Genomic DNA, 19,983 nt, shown 5'->3' with positions numbered 1-19,983 from the left:
TAAAGACACAGCCCATCAAAAACTAAACAAGTGGTTTCTTGGTGATGGGGATTGCTATGGGTTTTGTTGATCTTATTTCTCAGTGGCTGGAAATTAGGCCTTCCTACTGGCTCATGGTTTGCATGTAATTTCATTCCAGTGTCCTTTCCCCCTACACTCTCATGTTCCAAGTTTCTGATGGGATGGGCATTTGCACGAGAAAGAAAGTAAAAGCGAAGTAAGGAAATCAAGGTGTTTGAGCTGAACTGGTACATAGCCAGATCTGCCAGGCAAGTCTTTGCTACTTTGTGCCTTCCTCATTTTACCCAAACTACACCTGAATCTGTACCTGTCCTGCACCTGACTGTACCTCTTCCTAGGTCCTGTTGCTATGTTGGGCAGTCACCCAACCTATGACCCTGCAGAGCAGTAGCCTGTGTGCATCATACCTAGGCCTGGTGCTGTGACTATACACCTTCAGTTGATCAGCTTGGGGCTACGAGGTTGAAAGCAACTCTATCCAAAGATGCTGGTACCATAGATGGGACCCCTCATGATGGGCAACAACACCTGGGACCCAACACTCTATCAAGACTAATGCTTTCAGCTGCACCCAAGAAATGGGCCCAATGTCAGTGAATCACACTTATAATGCTAGCTACTCAGGAGTTCAAGCCCCAGGACTGGCACACACACACAAAAAAAATGTTTGGACTAGCTACCTTGCAATGCAGGGTGAAAACAGGTGGGTAAATGCCTGAATCAGGTATCATGAGCTTGTAGACATCAGGGACCTAGAGCTGAATGGAAAACCTTTTATCCATTTACTCCTGGACCTTCTGACCAGGACTAAGAGAAGGAATCCTACCATTAGCTCTGCTCTGACCAGTACTCCTGGCAAGCAGGCTGGTCTAGGACTGCCCTCCTAGGGTGACAGCACTTACCAGATGCCTCTGAGCAGGTATTTTTCAGATTATAAACAGATGCGACTGAGGTCACCTGCCCGTAGTTTCCTAGCTAAAGAGCAGAGGATCAGGTTTCATTCCTATTTGTAAATTAGAGCAACCTCATCTCATCTCTTCTACTTCCAGGCTTGTTGGTTCCTCCACACACCATACTCAACTTGTTTCCAGAACTGGCTCACTTTGTGAGTCTGTCTCTTATCTACTCCCAGTCCCCACAGCTGGCCCCACCTGCCCATCTCCTTCTACTACACCAGGAACCCACCACTATGTCCATGGCTACTGTTGTAACACCAGCCCAGCAGCCTGGCCCTTTCCCACCTCCAGGTCCCCACTTTGACGGAAGCCATACCCTCACCTGCCTCTTGAAGAACAGACCAGCAGCTCACCCCCTAGACAAAATCACTTCCTCTTTAATTGCTGTTGAAGATTCACACCACCTGCTTCCCAGGAGGAGATGAGGGAGGCATCCCCCCTCATCCCCACTCCACTCCCCTCCCCATTACCTGATCTTTTGCAAAATATTTTAGCCAGGAGGGAAAAAAAAACCACGGGAAACCACTGACACAGACAGCCCGAGGGCCAGGTTGATTGAGGGAAGCAGGGCTGGGCCAGGCAAGTCCACCCTACCTCCCCCTTTGGGGGCGGGGGGAATGGGGGAGAACTGGAAACCATAGCAGCCAACACACATCCTCTCAGCCCTGGCTGGGAGGATGGGATTGAGGAACGGGTCTGGAGCTGCTCCAGTGGGAGGGAGGGGCTGGACAGAAAGAATAATGGGGGAGGGGTCCCACTGTAGGGGTGCCCCCAACCCCTAGATCACCATGGGCGCTGCACAGTCACAGGTACGCAGTCACGGTCACAGACACTCACAACCCAAGAGAGCACCCCGCCCCAACCCACCCCTTACCCACCCTTGGCTTCCCCTACCCCAAAAAGCCCTCCCCACGCCCCTACCCCACCCCACCCCCATGTTGGGGAACAAAGCAATAAATTACAAGGCCCTTCTCCAGACCCCTCAGGCTCCATTCCTTCTCCCTCCTAAGAAAGTAGGGGAGGGACCCGGGCTCTTGGCTCCCCCTGGCCCTTTCGCTTCCATCTATAGGTAGGTGTAGGGGGACATCCTAATTTCCACTCCTCATGGTCCCTTTCACGGAAAGGGTTGGGGACCCACCCACACACACATCTGTGGGCAGCAGGGGTCCTGCCCCTCGCTGCCCTTCCTCCCCCTTCACTGGGCAGTGAGATCAGCATAGAAAGGACGGGAGTCCCAGTATTGGTCCCAAGTCCCAGGGCTAGCCCTTCACGTACTAACCCCTCCCTATGGCGTGGCGTCGCCCCAGGAGCCAGCCTGGGTTTGGGCTCCCGCCATCAGGGATTGTTCAGCGCAGGCCGGCAGGACTGGGTCGTTTCCCACCTCTAGGGGGCGCGAATGGGCATGTCCAAGCGCCCAGGAGCCTGCGCTGCGCGCGCGCGCAACCCGAGCATCCCCTCCTGCAAACACCGCGCGGGTTGACCCAGAATGGAAACAGTGGAGAAGGGGGTGTGTTGAGCTGTGGGGGGAAAGGGTCTCCATGCCTCGTTGGGGAGAGGAAGGTGAGTTTGTGTCTTCTGGGAGGCGTGGGGGCTGTGCCCTCGGTGGGGGTAAGGAAGTGCTCCCGTGGGGCGGGGTGCGGGTTGGAGAGGTGAGTGGGTGCATCTGTCCAACGGTCCACCCGGTGTGGTCGTGCCCGGCTCGCCTGGGGGTGGTGGGGTGGGGTGTCTCTCCCGCTGCTGGGCAACTATACCAGCGCTACCGGGGCATCGGCGCGGCCCATGCTAGCGGCGCTGCTCCGGCGCCGGGGGCTGGGCGTGGCGGTCATGCTGGGCGTGGTGGCGGCGCTGGGCGTGGTGGCTGCGCTGCCGCCCTCGCCCGGGCAGCCGTGCTGGAGGAGGATGTCTGCGCACAGCTGGCTTCCAGCCTGACGGGCGTAGAACAACGCCGTGCGGCCCTGCGCGTCGCGGGCCGCTACGTCCGCGCCGTACTGGGGGGGGGGGGGGAGCAGAAAGAGCCTGGTGACTGCGGGTCCCCGAAGGGAACCCCATCCGTACCCCCCTCCCTCGTTTGTGTGCTGATCCTGGCGCCTGGGCGCTGTCCCCGAGCTTCTTTGGCTCAAGGAGAGTGCTCTACCACTTGAGCCACAGCGCCACTTCTGGCTTTTTCTGAGTAGTTAATTGGAGATAAGAGTCTCACGGACTTTCCTGCCCCGGCTGGCTTCGAATCCCGATCCCCAGATCTCAGCCTCCTGAGTAGCTAGGATTAGAGGCGAGAGCCAAACAGCCCGGCTACCAGGCTTTTTGTTGTTTTGTTTTCTTAGAGGCTTCCCTCCTTTACACTCACCCACAACAGCAGTTGCGTGATGACAACGTGGGCGAGCTCCGCAGCCAGGTGAAGTGGGGAGCGGAGCTGCGGGTCCTCTACGCTGGTGTCCAGCGGCCCGTGTCGCGCGTGGGCCAGAAGCAGGAGAACGGCGGCCACATCCTGGGCCTGCACCGCGGCCCACAGCTGGCGGCCCAGCGGCTCCTCGGTCGTGCCCAGCGGCGCCAGGAAGAGCAGCTGCTCGTACTTGGCGCGAATCCACGACTCACGCTCCTCCCTGCAATACCCGGGATCAACGGAAAGAGTTCTAGGCACCTTTAGCCAGGATTTCTGCCCTCTTTGCCCCAGGGGACCTGCCGGAGCACAGGGGATTATCTCAGGGGGAGGTAGCATAGGTCTTGTGCACCACTCCTTTTATGCTTACCGCGAAGAGTCCCGCGTGGGCTTGGCACGACCCCGAGTGTCGCTCTCCCAGACGCGGTTGGCGGTGTCGTTCCCAATGGCGGTCAGCACCAGGGTCAGCTCCCGCGGCCAGTCATCCAAATCCAGCGAGCGAACGCGGGACAGGTGTGTGCCCAGGTTCCGGTGGATGCCGGAACACTCGATGCAGATCAGTGCACCCAGGTTCAAGCTGGCCCACGTGGGGTCTGGGGACAGAGTGTAGAGGTAGGCTCCAATTGGGCAGCATGGAATGACACCCCAGGATTCCCTGAGTTCAGAGATCCACACTCCCTAGCCCGGTATTCCCTCCCATGCCCCTCCACTGTGCCACGGCACTCACTGGGGGCCCCACAGTCCACGCAGATGGAGTTTCCCTTGGCGTTCCGGATTGCCTGGATGGCCACAGCTTCGCTCTGGCTGTCTGTGCGCAGCTGCAGAACAAGGAGTGCAAGTTAGTTAGCATTGACTCAGAGTGGCATCTCTCTCCACCTCTCATCTTTTCCAACACCCTTGCTCTCCTCCCAGCCCCAAACCATTACCTTGACCTTGCTGCTCTCACAACACTGCAAACTGGCTAGGATCTGACTCTCGATGGCTTGGACCCAGGCATCCCGCTCTTCAAAGCTGGCTGCCTCAAAGTGCCATGTCTGACCAGTGCTGGATACAATCAGGAACTCAAAGTTTTCCTCTGGGTAGGGGGATGGACGAGTACCATGAGGAACAGAGTTCAGTCTGGGGCCTTCCCAAACCCTTCCTCCCTGATATCTGTCCCAGCCCCTGGGAGTGGGGCAGTGGGGGAAAGGAGAAGCAGAGGGCAGGGAAAAGCAGGAAGCCCCAGCGCATGCAGGGAGAGGCAGAGGCACCCCCACCCCTCTGCACCCAAGCTGAGCGCCCCTCCAGGCTCCCCACTTGTTACCTGCTTTATAAATATTTCTTAAACTACCAAAGGATTTTAGTTTCCACATTTTGCGCTTGGCTGGTTTCCCGAAGCGAAGGAGATAGAGATAGAATGGAGAGCAGAACAGAGAAAGAGATACCGAGAAAGGAGGAAGAGAGAGGCATATGGAGAGATGGAGAGAGACAGTAGGAGAGAGTGCCAGAGACAAAGCAGGACAGACAGATGGGGAGAGAAAGCAGAACTAAAGTCAGTGGCCCCAGAGCAGAGTGGAGCAGAAGCCAAGAGCCATGAGAGTAGGCAGGTCTAGAACCCGAGTTTGAGCACCCAGCAGAGAGCAGGGGCACTGGGGACAAGTGTCATGACCAGAGAGGAACTGGGTCTCTGCAGGGGTAGGGAGAGTCAGGAGCTGAGTGAACATGGGAAAAGGGGGCAGAAGCTGGGCCGCAGGCTAGGAGGAGAGGGGCCCTGGGGCTCAGGAGAAGGTCCTGGGGAAAAGTAATGGGATCACTATGGTCAAGGGTTGGTGCAGGAGTTTGGTGATCACTGTAAGTTATTGAGAACAGCGTGGCCAGAGTCCAGGAGCTGGGGAGCAGATGGGGACACTTGAGTTCAGGAACTGTGGTCAGGGTAGTACGGGATGGGGATCATAAGTTAAGCTGAGGGCAGGAACAAGAGCTAGAATCCCTAGGAGAAGGAATGAGAGTGTCATCAAGAATAGGGGCTGGAGATTCTTGGGGGAAATGCACTGGCTGGGGAACAGGGGAAAGACAGGGCGTGGGGGTGTCCATCCACTTCCCCGTTAAATTCTGTGCAGTGGTGATGGTCAAGCACTGAGCTCAGGCACTTGGCCTCCAGCTGCAGGTGCTAGGTTAGAGATGTGAGGGTCCAGAATGGAAATGGGACTGCCCACCAGAGCCTTACCTTCAGCCTGCACAGCTGAGCCTTCAGTCTTGGATGGTGTTGTCAATTTTTTCCTCCTCTGCTTCTTCACCATGGGAGAAGGAGGGGGTTCCCGACTCAGGGGGCTCAGGTCTCCAGATGGGGTACAGTCTTAGGAAGGGGGACACAACTGCCTCAGTTGCCGGGTCCACAGATTTCCTGATTTCTTCATAACCTATCTCCTCCCCTGAACTAACTTTGGCATTTGTCAGTCCCTAGTTTTGTTTCTCCAGTGGGTTACCATGGGCAGATGAGTGGCTTAGAATCAGATCTCTACTCCAATCCTGGCCTTGGGCCCTTGAACAAGCCACTTAATCTGAGTCTCAGTTTCTTCATCCCTAAAATGATAATAATCTTGATCTAACGAGGCTGTTGTAAGAACATGTGTTATAATGTTACTTGATATTTAAATTGTATCTACAGATCTGAGTCTCTATGAATCTGTTTAATTGGCCTCTTTGTATTTCCAAGCATTCCAAATACGAATAACTGACTATATGCTATATAATGTTCTCTGTTTAAGCCTTGAAAAAAAAACCCTCTGCGGTAGAAACTATTATCTCACATGAAACTATTATCTTACACATGAGGAACTAAGGCATGAGAGGTCAAGGAACTTGCCCATGTGGCAGCCAGCATTTGGGCACAGGCAGCTTGGCTCTATAGAACCTGTTTGTGGTAACTGCCTTGATAGACATGATGTGTGAGCCTGGTGCCAGGCACCCAGCAGACGCTCCATGTGTTCAGTCATGTATTCATTCCAGCTCCAAGCCTCCACCCTGATTTCACTTTCCACCCACATCCCCACTTGGATCTGGAAGACAGTGGATGGAGGGTGGTCCCACTAACCAGTGCTGAGGGCTCGGGCCAAATTCCGGTCTGGCTTCAGCAGGTGCTTGGATGTCTGGTCTGGTGGTGGCTGCAGGGAACTGGGGCTGGGACTGGGGCTTGGCATGGGAGTAGTGGCTTCTGAGAAAGAGATGAACTTCTCTGTCTCCCAGTCCTCTTCCTTATATGGTATTTCTTTATCACCCACCCTCCCACTTATCAATTGCCAAATCCCACTTCCCTCCTAGTCCTCCCTTTTCTCCTAGCACCTCCTACCCCTTTGTCATAGGCCCACTCACTTACCAGGGCCTTCACCCATCTGGACAGTGCTCATGTCCTTGACCAGCCCATTGATGCTGGCTGAGGGGCCAAAAGCAGAGATGGCTCTTGGGGGTCTTTTGCCTGGGACTTTGACCGTCGTTCGTAGCAAGTCCATCTCCTTGCCATGGGTACTATGGATGTAATCCTGAAGGAGGATGGAGTTGAGAGTATAGGGAAGGTCTGAGTCTTGGGTGGTGCTGGAAAGTGGGGGTGGGGGAGGTGAGGCCATAATAGCTGATTAGGCTGGGATGAAATTCTAGGGGATAGGCCCTAAGAGATGGGCCATTAGAGTTAGTTTGGCATTTCCTCCTCCAGAAAGCATTCCCATAATGGCAGGCTAAGGACAGGGCCTTCCTGAGTGCTCTCCCACTAGACTCTAGGTTCCTGGGAAGTGAATTTACCTTCCCATCACTAGTATGGAGAGACGGTGGGCTCTGAACATGCTGACTAAAAAGAACAGGTTTAGAGCTTCCCAGAAAGGATATGAATGCTTGTCAGAGACACAGAGAGGCAGAGCTCAAAGACATTCAAGGCTGGCCCTGTGGCCCACTCTCTGCCACTCACGTTAATGCTGGGATGGTAGAGTAGGAAGCCATTACTGGACAGGGTCACGTATTTCTTCTTCCATTCTTTATTCAAGGAATTGCCACTTCTCTTTAATAGGAAGCTCTGGAGTACAGAAAGATGTGTATAGGGGAACAAAGCCAACTAAGACCAGCCACCCCACCCTTCCTCCACCCCACCCCTACCCCCTACCCCCACCACTCACTTGTTTGATGGGGATGGCTCGCCCACTTCCTGTTGTCTCTCCCCGACTGTCCAGGCTCCGCTTCTCTGAGTCACTCCCCCGACGATTCTGGAATGGTTATTGGAATCAGGATGGATAGAAGGATGCACTGATGGAAGGACAGGGAAGACAAATGAAGAAGAGCCCTACAGAGGGGCCTAGGTAGTAGGGATGATGGGCAAGTAACAGAGGATCAGGAAGGTGGTCCGCATATCCAGTACCGCAAAAAGGCTGGTCCTGCGCTTGGCTGCCCGGTGCAGAGATCCTGGAGTGCTCAATCCAGCCACTGCCACTGCCTCAGCACGGAGCTCCCGGTGGCCAACATTGGGGGAGGATGGAAGAGAAGAAGAGTAGTCGCTAGTGTGGCCCCCATTGCTAGCCTGCAGATATATAGAAGAGTCAGAAGGCCTGTGCTGCCCCTTCCTTCACCAAGATTCAATACAGCCATTTCTTGATCTCACCATTATTGACTATATCAGTAATAAAAAAATCTTTAATAGTATTGTTTAAGTCAACCTTTTGCAGAGGTTGACTTTACATGTATTATACCTTATAATATTCCAGATGACCTAGGTAGAGGTCCTTAAGTTGCTTAAGGACATTGCAAATAGTGTTTCAAACCTAACTGATTTCCAACCCAATGCATTTTTGTGCGTATGTGCCAGTACAAAGGCTTGAACTCAGGCCCTGGGCACTGCCCCTGAGCTTTTTGTGTTCAAGGCTAGCACTTTACCACTTGAGCCACAGCTCCATTTCCAGATTTTTTGCTAGTTAATTGGAGGTAAAAGTATCACACACAGACTTTTCCTACCCAGGCTGGCTTCAAACCATGATCCTCATATCTGTTTTCTGAGTAGCTAGGATTACAAGTGAGAGTTACCAAAGCCCAGCTCCAAAGCATTTTCTAATAATATTATCACTGTCATTTCCACTTGACTTCTCCTTCTATCAACCTCCTTCTGTATGCTCTATCAGTCTTGGGGTCCCCCAACCTCTTTGCCCCTTGTCCATTGACTCTCACATCCCAACTCACCTGCCCAGCTACAGGAGTAGAGGCAGCAGAATGGCTTGGGGAGCTAGGCAGGGACTTGCAGGCAGCCAGGAGCTGCTGCTGTTTGCGCAAAGTCACCACCTTCTGGGCCACTGAAGAAAGAGGAAGAGAGAAGAGGAATGAGCAGGGCAGTTACCCAAGACCATTCTTCCATTCTATGTTAAAAGAAATCCCCCAAAAGATAGCGTAGCCCCCAACTTTCTTGTTCCTGTTGCATCTATGCCACCTGTGGCCCCATACCACCCTGTTGCCATGCCACCCATTGAGCTTCTGGAGCCCAGCAAATGTAGGATTATTAAACAAACTTTTTCCCATCTTTCCTCATTCTCACAGAGGCTAATTTCCCAGCCACTGGAAAACAGAGAGGGCTGAATACCTGGCCTCTAGAATATCCCGGCCCCCTAGCTCCCTGATTCCCCACAGATGCAGCAGATCACCGCACTCACCCTCCTGGAAGACCCGATCTACATTGAGCCCATAGGTTGCACACGTCTCATAGTAACTGCATCGTTTCATGTCTGTGCACAGCGCCCTGGCACGAGCATCGCCTACCACCCGAGGAGAGGAAGCACTGATCCTGTCTGAGGGGACAGGAAAGCGGCAAGATTCAACAAGGGGCCCTTTCCTTACTTTTCAAGATTCCCTTTGCTTTGTGCTCCAGGCTGAGGCTGAGCCCACTGGAAGTATATACGCTCCTCTGGGTTCTGGGTCCAACTCACACATCTAACCTGCATGGAAGGAGACTGGGTAAACTGTGAGTGTGTGCAGGTATATGTATGTGTGAAAGAGGGACAGAGAGAGAGGGAGGGGAGAAGGAGGGGGGAGAGAGAGAGGGGGAGAGAGAGAGAGTGAGAGAGAGAGAGAGGAGCTTCTTTCCTGATGGGGTTTGAGCTTCCTGACAAGGGCTGAGTCTCAAAAGTGACAATTACCCTGCTCATTGATACTGAATGAGGGACTATGTGGCATGTGAACTAGGAAAAAAAGAAGTTAAATGCCAATGGGTAACAGTAAGAAAACAGGAGGCAAGCAACAGGTGGAGGTGCACACCTGCAGCATCAACATTCAGACAGCAAGTCCTGCCAGCTGGACACAGGTGGGCATAGGAAAAGCTCTCCCTGGCTTGGTCTGGAAGACTCATAAGCCTCAGTCATTATTTTGATAAATAAGAGGTTTTCTCCAGCATTTTCATTTGCATTTTCTCTGGTTTGGTAGACAATTTTCTTAAAAAGGTGTGAGACTAACCTAGCCATACCTAGTTATAGAATGAAGGAAATGAGAAACATTTTCTTCCCACCTCCTTTTTTTTTTTGCCAGTCCTGGGGCTTGAACTCAGGGCCTGGGCACTGTCCCTGAGCTTCTTTTGCTCAAGGCTAGCGCTCTACCACTTTAGCAACAGCGCCACTTCTAGCTTTTTCTGTGTATATGGTACTGAGGAATCGAACCCAGGGCTTCAGGCATGCAAGACAAGCACTCTTACCACTAGGCCATAATCCCAGCTCCCCACCCCCTTTTTGTTTTGTGCTGGTCCTAGGGCTTCAACTCAGGGCCTGGGTGCTGTCTCTGAGCTTTTTCACTCAAGGCTGGTGTTCTACTTCTTGAGCCATAGCTCTACTTCTAGATTTTTGATGGATAATTAGAGATGAGTCTCATGGACTTGCCTTTGTGGGCTGGATTTGGACCTCGATCCTCAATTCTCACCTCCCTAGTATCTAGGAATGTAGGTGTTATCCACCAGCACCTACTAAGAAAAACTATCCACACTAGAACTTGAAATTTTCAATGTGTCCCATGGCAGCGGTGTCAGGAAATGGAAGTATAAGAACACAGACATCTCAGAAGAGGCACAGAAATAGCTACTCCGGCTGTCTTTTCCTCTCTGGGGGACTTTTTCTCTTCTCAGACCTTATGAGGCTTGTGTTTATCTTCATGAATCTCCCTTACTTGGAAATCAGATTCCCTTTAGAGAGTTATGGAATCTAGGCATCCATGTCCACACTTTACCAAGTTCTCACCCAGATCGGGCAGTACCCTGGTGGCATCCTAAGGCCTTCCCTAAAATCAGCTGCTTCCTTACCTTGTGTCCCCACCAATGCCAGGGCCAGGCCTCCTCTTCCTTCTCCCCGAAGAGAGCTCAACTGCCCATGGAGACGGCTCACAGCCTGGAAACTGTTCTCATCCTCCAGGCTGAAGACAAAGATCACAGCATCTGCCCAGCCTGAGAACTTGGAGGGATGAAGGGGAAAATGGAGGGTCAAACAGATCCATTCCTGGATGCTCCCAGAGGGAGACGTGAGAATCCAGGGAGCTCTTCCTCATCCAGTGCTGAGCCCAGCCAGCCTACCCACCCCCCACTTCCACCCCTCACCTTGGCATCAGGTGCCCCAGCCTCCTCTCGGATCAGCACCAGATGAGTCTGTCCATCCACCAACATCTCTTTCTTGTACTGCTCACCTATTGAGAAGAATTCCAAGTAAAACCTGTAAGAGGCTGGGAATGTGGCCTAGTGGCAAGAGTGCTTGCTTCGTATACATGAAGCCCTGGGTTCAATTCCCAAGCACCACATATATAGAAAATGACCAGAAGTGGCACTGTGGCTCAAGTGGCAGAGTGCTAGCCTTGAGAAAAAAGAAGCCAGGGACAGTGCTCAGGCCCAGAGTCCAAGGCCTAGGATTGGCAATAATAATAATGATAATAATAATAATAAAATAAATAAAAAAGCTGTAAGAGATCCAAAGTCCCAGTTCTTCAAACCTTTCCACATTCTCTATATTTTAACTGTTATGATCCCATTCTTCCCTTTAGAGTCTCTCTCTCTCTGTCTCTCTCTCTGTCTCTCTCTCTCTCTCTCTGGTTGGTCTTGGGGCTTGAACACTGGGCCTGGATGATATCTCTTCAGTCCAAGGCTAGCACACTACCACTTGAGTCACAGTGCCACTTCTGGTTTTTCTGAGTGGTTTATTGGAGATAAGAGTCTCACACAGACTTTTCTGCCCGGGCTGGCTTTGAACCGCATTCCTCAGATCTCAGCCTCCTAAGTAGCTAGGATTAAAAGCATGAACCACCAGTGCCAGGCTCCCTTTAGTCTTTACATTTGCCCAGGCATTGGATCTTTGACCCTCATCCCTATGTAATATACTCATGAGAACTTACTCTCAGTCTTCTCCAGCACCTGGTACGAACCAGTCAGGAATCGATGAATGAGTGATGACTTCCCACTCCTGGCATCACCCAGCACACCCTGAGGAGGAAGTTGGGGAACAGAGATAGTGAGAATTAAGAGGGGGGCAAGATACTTGGGTTTACACACACCTGAGAACCCACAGGGACTGGTGGTGTCAAATCACCCAAGGAGGGGCTCTAAGGCCTCTAGCCAGTCACAAGAGGTATCTGGGACAAACAGGGCATAGTGTGTAAGAGATGACCCCAAGCTTGAAGTGGACCACAAACTGAGAAATGTTAGCAATTCAGTGCCAGTTTCTGTGTTGTTTAGGAAGCATATGAGCCGTGTGTGTGTGTGTGTGTGTGTGTGTGTGTGTGTGTACACAGAAGCTGTCACCAGCCTAGGCAGTGAGTGACGGGTTGGAAAGTTTTACCCGGTAGAATCTGAAGGGCTAAAAGGACAGACGACAGAAATGAGAAGCTTGGAACTGGAAAAGGATCATGGGGGAGGGAAAGAAGGGGGGAGAGGAAGGGAGGAGGAGGACAGAGAGAGAAGAGCGGGAAGAAAACAGGTTAAGAGTGCAATGGATGAGATGAGCCTTCCCATCATGCAGGCCAGGGGCCTGGGTTACCTACCAGGCGCAGTTCAGGAATGGAACGACTCAAAGTCCATTCCTGGCTATTCACCACAGCCTCTGCAAAGAGAGGGGAAGTAAGAAGGGAGGCTCTGGTCCACCAGGACTCCTGACCTGCAGCCACCCTCCTCTCCTTATGGCTCCCTTAACTCCCAGACCCCTGCCTGTCTGGGGAGGCATTGTAGAACAGATAGGTCTGATAGTGGTCCCCAGTCCTCCCATCCCAGCCAGCTCTCCCCACAGCTGTTGCCACCACTCAGTGGTTGCTTAGCAACAGAGCTAGCAAGACAAAAATACTTCATTTGGCATCTCTTTTAAAGCAGATCCCCAAACGTGGGTCCCTGCCCCAGACCAAAAGACCTGTAGCTAGCTCTTCCCCACCCCACCCCAAAGAAAACAGAGGAGCTTCTCCCAGTCAGGCAGTTTCCCGGGACTGATCTCTGCAGGAAGTGCTGAGACATGGAAGAGAGTGGGTCTTCTGTAGTCTCCATTTCACAGGAGATCCTCAGGTGAGGGCTTTCCCTCCTTGGCTCAAGGTCAACAGGCACTGCGGCCTTGACCCTCTCCCCGCATTGCAAGGGATAGAGCTTAGATTTCCCTGTGCCTGGGTCTCCCACGGCCTCTCCACAAGCACCCTCCAATAGAACCGCGGGGAAGGGAAGGCCATGAGAAGCCACAGGCCCGGGGGGGGGGGGGGGAGGGAGAACAGGGGTGAGGGGAGGAGAGGACGCTCCTGCCCGCCGGGTCCAGCCCCCGCGCCTGACACTGGCCGGACGTTCCCGGGGCGCCGCAGCTGCGGCGGGAACTCTGGGATCCGGAGCCATCTGCTCCCACCCGTTCAGAAGCCAAACCCCGGGGGCCGCCCCCGCTTCCAGACCCGCCTCCCCTCCGGGGAGTGTGAGCCTGAACCCAGTCTCCCCGCTTAATCTCTCCCAGTTCAAAAAATAAAGGACACTGCTTGGGGAGGGGGGGGAGGGAAACACCACCCCAAGTCTCCTGGGGTAAGAATTGGCTTTGCAGCAGTTCCGCCCCCACCCTCCACCTCCCTGACTCACTCCAGGGTCAGCCCCGGGCGGGTTTCGATGCCGCTGCCGTGGGGCCAGGGGTGGGTAGTGGGGGAAGTGAGGCTTCCTATCAGCGCCCCCCTCCCTCAGTGCACAGTTCAATTTTCCGCACGTTCCAGCCCCCGCGCGCTCGCAGACCGCCCCATCCACCTTCACCGCGCAGAACACACCAGCAAAGCCTGCTCTCAACCCCGGAGAGGACCTGTTCCTGGCGAGCAACTGCCTGCAAGGTCATCGTCACACTGCCTGCCCGCCCCAAGTGCTCGGATGGGGAAACTGAGGCTTCCACTCGTCTCCCTCCCCCTTCCCTCAGTGTTCCCATAGACCAGTCAAAGCTGTGTGTGTTTCTGCTTCCAGAGTCTAACTGAGGCTACAAGTAGGGTCTGGGGTTTCTCTGGGAGTAATATACACACACATATACATTTTCTTCTTACAGGCATTGACCAAGGACATTATTTTCCCAGAAAGCTCGCTGAAACCCTCTAAAATCGAGTCATCCATCTCTCACGTCGCGCCAGTGTAGCTACTCACCGCGAATCCTTTACCCCAGTCCTAGGGGAGTGAACCCGGCTTGTCCGCCCACCCAAAAGAAAAACTCCCCTAGTTACCTGCACGTCGCTCCCCGAACCCCCAGACTGAACATCTCAGATACCCTCACCCTCCCAGCTGTCGGTCCCTGACCCCACTCACTAGGGGAGGCTCGGAGCTCCGCGCCCAGCAGCTCCCTGGACCCGCTGCCGGAAGACAAGCCTGGGGGTCCGGGAAGGGGCCCGGGGCCGGGAGGCCCCCCTGTGCTCTTAGTGAAGATACCGCTGATAAACTTGAGCATCTTGCGGTCACGAGTGGATGCTCGGCCCCCCTCCCGACCCCTTTTCAGCCCAGGAGCTGGAGGCTCCAGCGTGATCGGAGGTGCAGGCCCGGGGGGCTGCGCGGAGGTGGTGGGGATCGTTGAAGCAGGAGCCAGGGCTGCTGGGATGGTCAGCGGAGGAGGCGAGCCGGCAGGTGGTCCCGGGTGCAAGTCACTGTTGTCCAAGGTCTTGCTCTTGCCTTTCCTCGGGGACAGCTTTCCCCGGGCTCCAGCCCCAGCCCCGACCCCACCAGAGGTGGCGGCCGCAGCGCCTCCTCCTCCCCCGGCGGCGGCCACGGCCGAAGCTCCAGTCCCAGCGCTGCTCTTTGACCCCTTGACCCTGGGCTTGCCCTCGCTCTCGGGCCATGACAGGCGGCTTCCCGCGCCCTTGCCCGCGCCGGCTTTGGCTCCACTAGTGGTCACGGTCTTGCAGGGCTTGGGAGCCGGCGGGGGAGGCGCCACCTTGAGCCGCCGGCTGCCCGTGCCCGGGTGCGGGGAGGACGAGCCCGGGACACCGCCGCTCGGCCGGCCTTCGGGCTCCGGGCCCCCCCAGCTCGGGCTGCTGAGTAAAGGGCGCCGGGAGGAAGGGGGGCCGCCCCCGGGTTTGGCGTCGGGGCTCAGCCCCCCGGGGAGCGGGGGTCCCGGAGGGGCGGCCCAGAGGGAAAGGCGGCGGCCGGGAGCCGGGGAGACCGGCCGGGCCGGGCTTGCCGGAGCCGGGGACAGGGCGGCCGGGGACAGCGCGGGGGGCTCCGCGCCCCCCGCGCCCGCGCTGCTCGTGCTGATCCACAGCGCATCCTGCCGGTGGAAGAGCCTCTCGTGCCGCTTCTTGCCCGGTTCCTCGGCAGCTCGGGGGCTGCCGGGATCGGCGGCCTCGGAGCCCCTGGCCCCGGGTGCTCCGGCCGCGGCTGCAGACGGGGAGGGCGGCGGCGGAGGCACCGACTCGAGCTTGACGAGGGTCAGCGAGATGAGGTAGGTCGTTGTCCGGCGCTGAAGCGCGCCCGCGCCCCGGCTCATGGGGCCCGAAGACCCCCGAGCTGGGGAGGGGAGGGGGCTCCCCCGGACTGCCTCAGGGGGGCCCTGCCATGGGGCCGCCCTGCTCCCTGCCCCCAGCCCTCGGAGCCCCCGGCCCGGCTCGGCTGTCGCCTCCGCCTCCGCCGCCTCCGCCTGCGCCCCCCTCCCATCACATGGGGCGCCCCCTCCCCATGCTCCCCGCCCTGCGCACCCACCCCCCTGGAGCCCCGGGACCTTGGTGCTGTTCCAGGGAGGCGCGCCGGACCGAGCACCCCGGCCTGGGTGGGGGCGCTGAGATGGGCGGAGGAGGGCGGGGAGGACAGAAGTGGGGGCAAATGAGGGAGAAGGAGGAAAAGGGGGCAAAAGGGGGACCAGTGCGGGGGAGGCAGGGGTGGGGACTGGGGACTCAAGGAACAGGGGTCGCGGATGCGGTCGGGGAGGGGGTCTTGGAGGTGGGAGGCAATTGGGGCTGGCTGAGCGGGAGGGGGGGAATCGCAGGGGCGCAGGGAGGATGCTGGGGATGGATGGAGATACCGGAGGCGGCGGGGGAGGAAGGAGGGAGCGGGAGGGGGTGGGAACCCAAGGGTCTGGGGTCTGGGAGAGGAGGGGCGTGAGATCCCGGCGAGGAGTCCGGGGGTGGGGGCCTTGCCCGGGCTCGTCTCCGTCCGGATGCGCGCTGTGTCCGGGCGCTCCCCTCACATTGAGGAGGAGGCGGCCCCCGGGTCCCCCCACCCCATCTTTCCCCCCCCCCCCCCACCTTTCCACCAGCACCGCTGTTTGCTGGGGCGGTGCAAAATCCAGGACTGGATTTCCCTCCCAAATCCTGGGCTGGATTTCCTGGGACTTGGACTTACCTCCTCCAACAACCTAGACAGCCCCCTCCTTTTGCACACCCAAGATTAGAGAACGTGACTGTGGGGTGTGGCATTCGGGGACAAAGGTAAAAGCCAATCCATTGGTTGGACAGACATAAGAGACAGAGCACATTAGGGGTCACTACCAATTTGGGGGGGCAGCATTAGTAGAAAAGGAGGAAACTCTGAAATCTCTTTCCCAGGACCCCCTCTTCTCCCCCACCCATTGCTGGATGCGTTCACTTTCACCTAGCTCCTTCTTGCCTCCCTACCCCTTCACTTAATACTTTCACCAGGCCGACTTGAGTCTACTGTCCCAAAATGAACTTGCAAAGTATTCCCCAGAGGTGGGGATAAACATGGAACTTATCAGAATAGGAAGGGGGGCGGGGGCGACGGACTCTGGAGGAGACCTGAGGGCCTTGAGCCTGGGCTGCTGAGTAAATCAAAGGCCTCAGCTCAAGGTGTAGGGAGAAGAAAAAAAAAAAAAAACCTCTACGAATTGTCACCCCCCCCCATACCAAAATGCATCTAGTCTCCATGGCAACCGTAGCTCCAAGAGTGCCTCAGAAGCAGCGGGGATAAATGGAGAAAAGGGTTCAGTGTGAAGGGTGGATGAGAGGCCAACCAGGGGGGCTGTTGGGTTAGCGAAGGCACCCATACTCACACTTTGTTACCCACCTATGGGGGAATTTTGCTCCCCAAATACAAGAACCCTCTTACTTGAGGCAGTTAGAGCCATCCTCTTTTGGGTTTCCATTCCATCTCCACAGGTTTACGGGGTGGACTCTTTTAGCAGGTTAAAGAGGAGGTAGACAGAGTGGATGGACAACCTTTACTGTGTGTCCCTGGCCCCTCTAGGGGTTTGGAGTTCAAGGCTCTCAGTCCTCCAGCCAGGATGTAAAGCACTGGCAGGTAGGCTGCAGAGGAAAAAAGGCTGAAGCCCTCTTGGAGGTGGGAAGGACTGAGAGGGAGGAGGTCTCTGAAGCCTTGGAGACCCCCTCCCCAGGATTTGGAGAGGCTCCCTGGTCCCTTGATTTGACGTCCCACCCCCCTGACGCAGCCGAGACTATAATAAGTGCAGCCGTGGGCGGCTCTTGGAGGCAGAAGGCAGGAGCCAGCGGCATGCTCGGGCAGGGTGGGGGTGAGGGTGGGGGTGAGGGTGGGGGCCTCCCTGAGGATGAGATATGGGAGCCCTTCGTTCTTGGAAGTCCTGGACCCAATCCTTCCTAGGTCTTGAAGGTCAGAAGCTTCTCTCCCATTCCCTGTAGAAGCTGGATGACACCATCCCCAGGACAGGAGACCCTCCACTAGTGTTTTATGAAGGAGGGGGTCACGGACAGTGGTTGGCTCCGCCAAATTTTCCATGATGTTTAATGGGAATAGAACCTTGAACCATGATCCTCAGATTTAGCCTCTTGAGCAACCATCCAGGGCAGCCAGGGCAAGCAAAGAAAGTCTGTGAGACTCTAATCTCCAGTGAACCATTAAAAATCTGGAAGCAGAGCTGTGGCTCAAGTGGCGGAGCACTAGCCTGCACACACACACACAAAAGCTCAAGAACAGAGCCCAGGCCCTCTGTGTTCAAGCCCCAGGACTCTCTCTCTCTCTCTCTCTCTCTCTCTCTCTCTCTCTCTCTCTCTCTCACACACACACACACACACAGAGAGAGAGAGAGAGAGAGAGAGAGAGAGAGAGAGTGTCAGAGACTTCAGTTGGGATTGTAGCTCAGTTGTAAAACATTTGATTAACTTGCAGGATGCCCTCAAGTCTCTGGGTTGGATCTCTAGCATCCCTCTCAAAACAAGGACAAAACCATGAAGTCATCTTAATGTCTACCTCTTCTCACTCTCTTTCTAAAGTTTTGGGGAGCTCCTTTACCTACCCCCACCATCTGTCTCCACAGGGTAAGATGGGGCTTAGAGTTCTTCTGAGTGGGTCCCTCATCCTAGGCCTGCCTTTCCAAACACAAAGGCTGTCAGGGGAGCGATCAAGTGTAATTCCTGTCAGAGTGTAGGTCAGGAGCTGAGGACACTAGTCTTGGAAAGGAGAATAGGAAGAGGGTGGCATGGGAAGGGCATCAGATTGACCTACTAGGAACTCAGATGAAACAGTCCTTCCCCAAGTTCTGCTCTGGTGGCCTCTCTCATGAGACAAGTCTAGCAGGAGGCATCCTTGATGGGAAGAATAGTCCCTTGATACTCCACTCCCACCCAGGGAAGCAGCTGAGAATGGAAAGGAGGACTCAAGTAGCTGATAGGATCAGGATTTGATGCAGAATGGGTTTCTTCCAGACATCTTCATGAGCAAAGAAGTCTGTGCCTAGAAGTTCTTGGCTACCTCAGAGGTGAAGGAGATGGTGCAAGCTGGAAATGACATCTAGTTGTATCAGCTCCTCAGTAGTGGGCCTTGGAGATGGAGAGAAGCTGTTCCTGTCAGGCCCCACCACAGGACTGAAGACTGGGGTGGGCAGGAGGATGTGGCGGATGGTGTTGCCATGGCAGCACTTCCTCCCTGTGTTGTCATTGCATACACAAATGGCACTAAGGAGGTAGAGCGGAAGGTGTGTTTCTTTGCAGGGGTGGGGGGGAGGAGAGGAGGGAGACAGGAACAAGAGCACGGGCAGGAGAGAAGACCAAGCCATGTCCTAGGGACTACTCAGAAGCACTTCAGACTTGCAGAGCATGGCGTTTGTGTGCGTGGGGGGGGGGGGGAGATGCTGACTCACTGTATAACTGTATAGTGCATCTGTGTGTGTGTGTGTGTGTGTGTGTGTGTGTGTGTGTGTGTGTGTGTGTGGTTTCTCTACAGCTGGAGAAAAAGAGGTCACTGATCCTTAGTGGGTCCTGGGAATGAACATATTATCTAGTCCCAGAACCTCCTGCCCTAGACTGCTTCCTGTTCTGGACTTCCAGGCCAGGACTGTGTCTACCCTGGTTCTATCACAGCCTAATTTCCCCATGCTTACCCACTTCTTGATTGCCAAGAAGGTCAACTCAGTTGTGACCTGTATTTTGTGCTTGTGGGCGGAAGGTCAGGGCTTGGGGAAGAGGAAGAATGATACCTCCCGTGTCTTTTTTCCATCCTCCCCAAATGTATTCTTCCCTTGGGTCCCAGCTCCATCTTGGGGACTAGGAGGTAACTGTTTGTGAAATGAGAAATTGTAGACCACAGAATCAGCCTTGCTATACCCCTGATCCCCAAAGCATCCAAGTTAGTGAGGATACTTCTCTTACCTCTTACGCTGTCCAGTGAGAGCTGGATGCTTTCTCGAAGATCAGGGTCACCCACTCTCTCTGCCAGCTTCCTGAGGTGGCTTAGAGCCTGCTTGGTCACCTCATGCCGTCTGACTTCTGCTCTCACTGTGGCTACAGCCAGCTGCCTCTGGGCATGCATGTTGCCCAGACCTGTCTTACCAGACTAAGAGCAACCTCTGGCCCTGAAGCCCATGGCACCACCAGCCACCAAACTCCAGATGGCCCCTTCTGAGGAGCCCCACAATTCCCCGCCCCTGCCCGCCCTTCTGCCCTTCCGTCTGTCGGACTCACTTCCTGACTGATGAGTTTCAAACCCACAGCCTGAGACAAGACTACCTCCTGCACCACCCACCCCCTCTAGTGTTGGCTCATCAGACCTGCCAGCCAGCCCCTACTATTATTTCCCAGCCAGGTGGAGGGAGAAACCTAAAGTGCTTCCCGGGCAAGGCCACCTGTAGGAGGTGGATAATTAAGATGGGTGTTGGTTCTGGGAGAATGTGACCAGCCAGGTCTCAGGTGCAATCCCATACTCTTGGGAATCTACAAATTGGTGATGTGCAAACTCAATAGGAATCCACACACCCTTGGCTG

The 19,983-nt window shown here is 55.2% G+C and overlaps 1 protein-coding gene across 2 annotated transcripts; it reads right to left on the bottom strand.

The window, feature by feature from the left end:
• Window positions 1-1,334: 1,334 nt before the first annotated feature.
• On the bottom strand, window positions 1,335-19,604 carry Agap2 (ArfGAP with GTPase domain, ankyrin repeat and PH domain 2). Of its 2 annotated transcripts, none has more exons than XM_048360751.1 (18): window positions 14,114-15,986; window positions 12,361-12,419; window positions 11,716-11,803; window positions 10,931-11,016; window positions 10,640-10,787; window positions 9,012-9,146; window positions 8,548-8,657; window positions 7,736-7,894; window positions 7,497-7,583; window positions 7,292-7,396; window positions 6,710-6,872; window positions 6,428-6,547; window positions 5,561-5,689; window positions 4,281-4,429; window positions 4,082-4,172; window positions 3,725-3,947; window positions 3,322-3,577; window positions 1,335-2,965 (listed from the first exon to the last, which is right to left on the bottom strand). In XM_048360751.1, exons 1-18 carry the CDS (start codon window positions 15,282-15,284, stop codon window positions 2,723-2,725), a joined length of 3,522 nt encoding a protein of 1,173 aa, XP_048216708.1. In that variant the 5' UTR covers window positions 15,285-15,986; the 3' UTR covers window positions 1,335-2,722. The 2 variants fall into 2 exon arrangements, with proteins under 2 accessions (XP_048216708.1, XP_048216715.1); XM_048360758.1 differs by lacking the exon at window positions 14,114-15,986 and adding an exon at window positions 19,372-19,604 and having other exon boundaries at window positions 1,924-2,965.
• Between the last annotated feature and the right edge of the window lie 379 nt (window positions 19,605-19,983).

Source organism: Perognathus longimembris, chromosome 1 (genome assembly GCF_023159225.1).
Source record: "Perognathus longimembris pacificus isolate PPM17 chromosome 1, ASM2315922v1, whole genome shotgun sequence".
In the NCBI taxonomy this organism is placed as follows: domain Eukaryota; kingdom Metazoa; phylum Chordata; class Mammalia; order Rodentia; family Heteromyidae; genus Perognathus; species Perognathus longimembris.
Note: the sequence above shows the minus strand (reverse complement) of the source record. Positions and strands in the feature narration are given on the sequence as shown.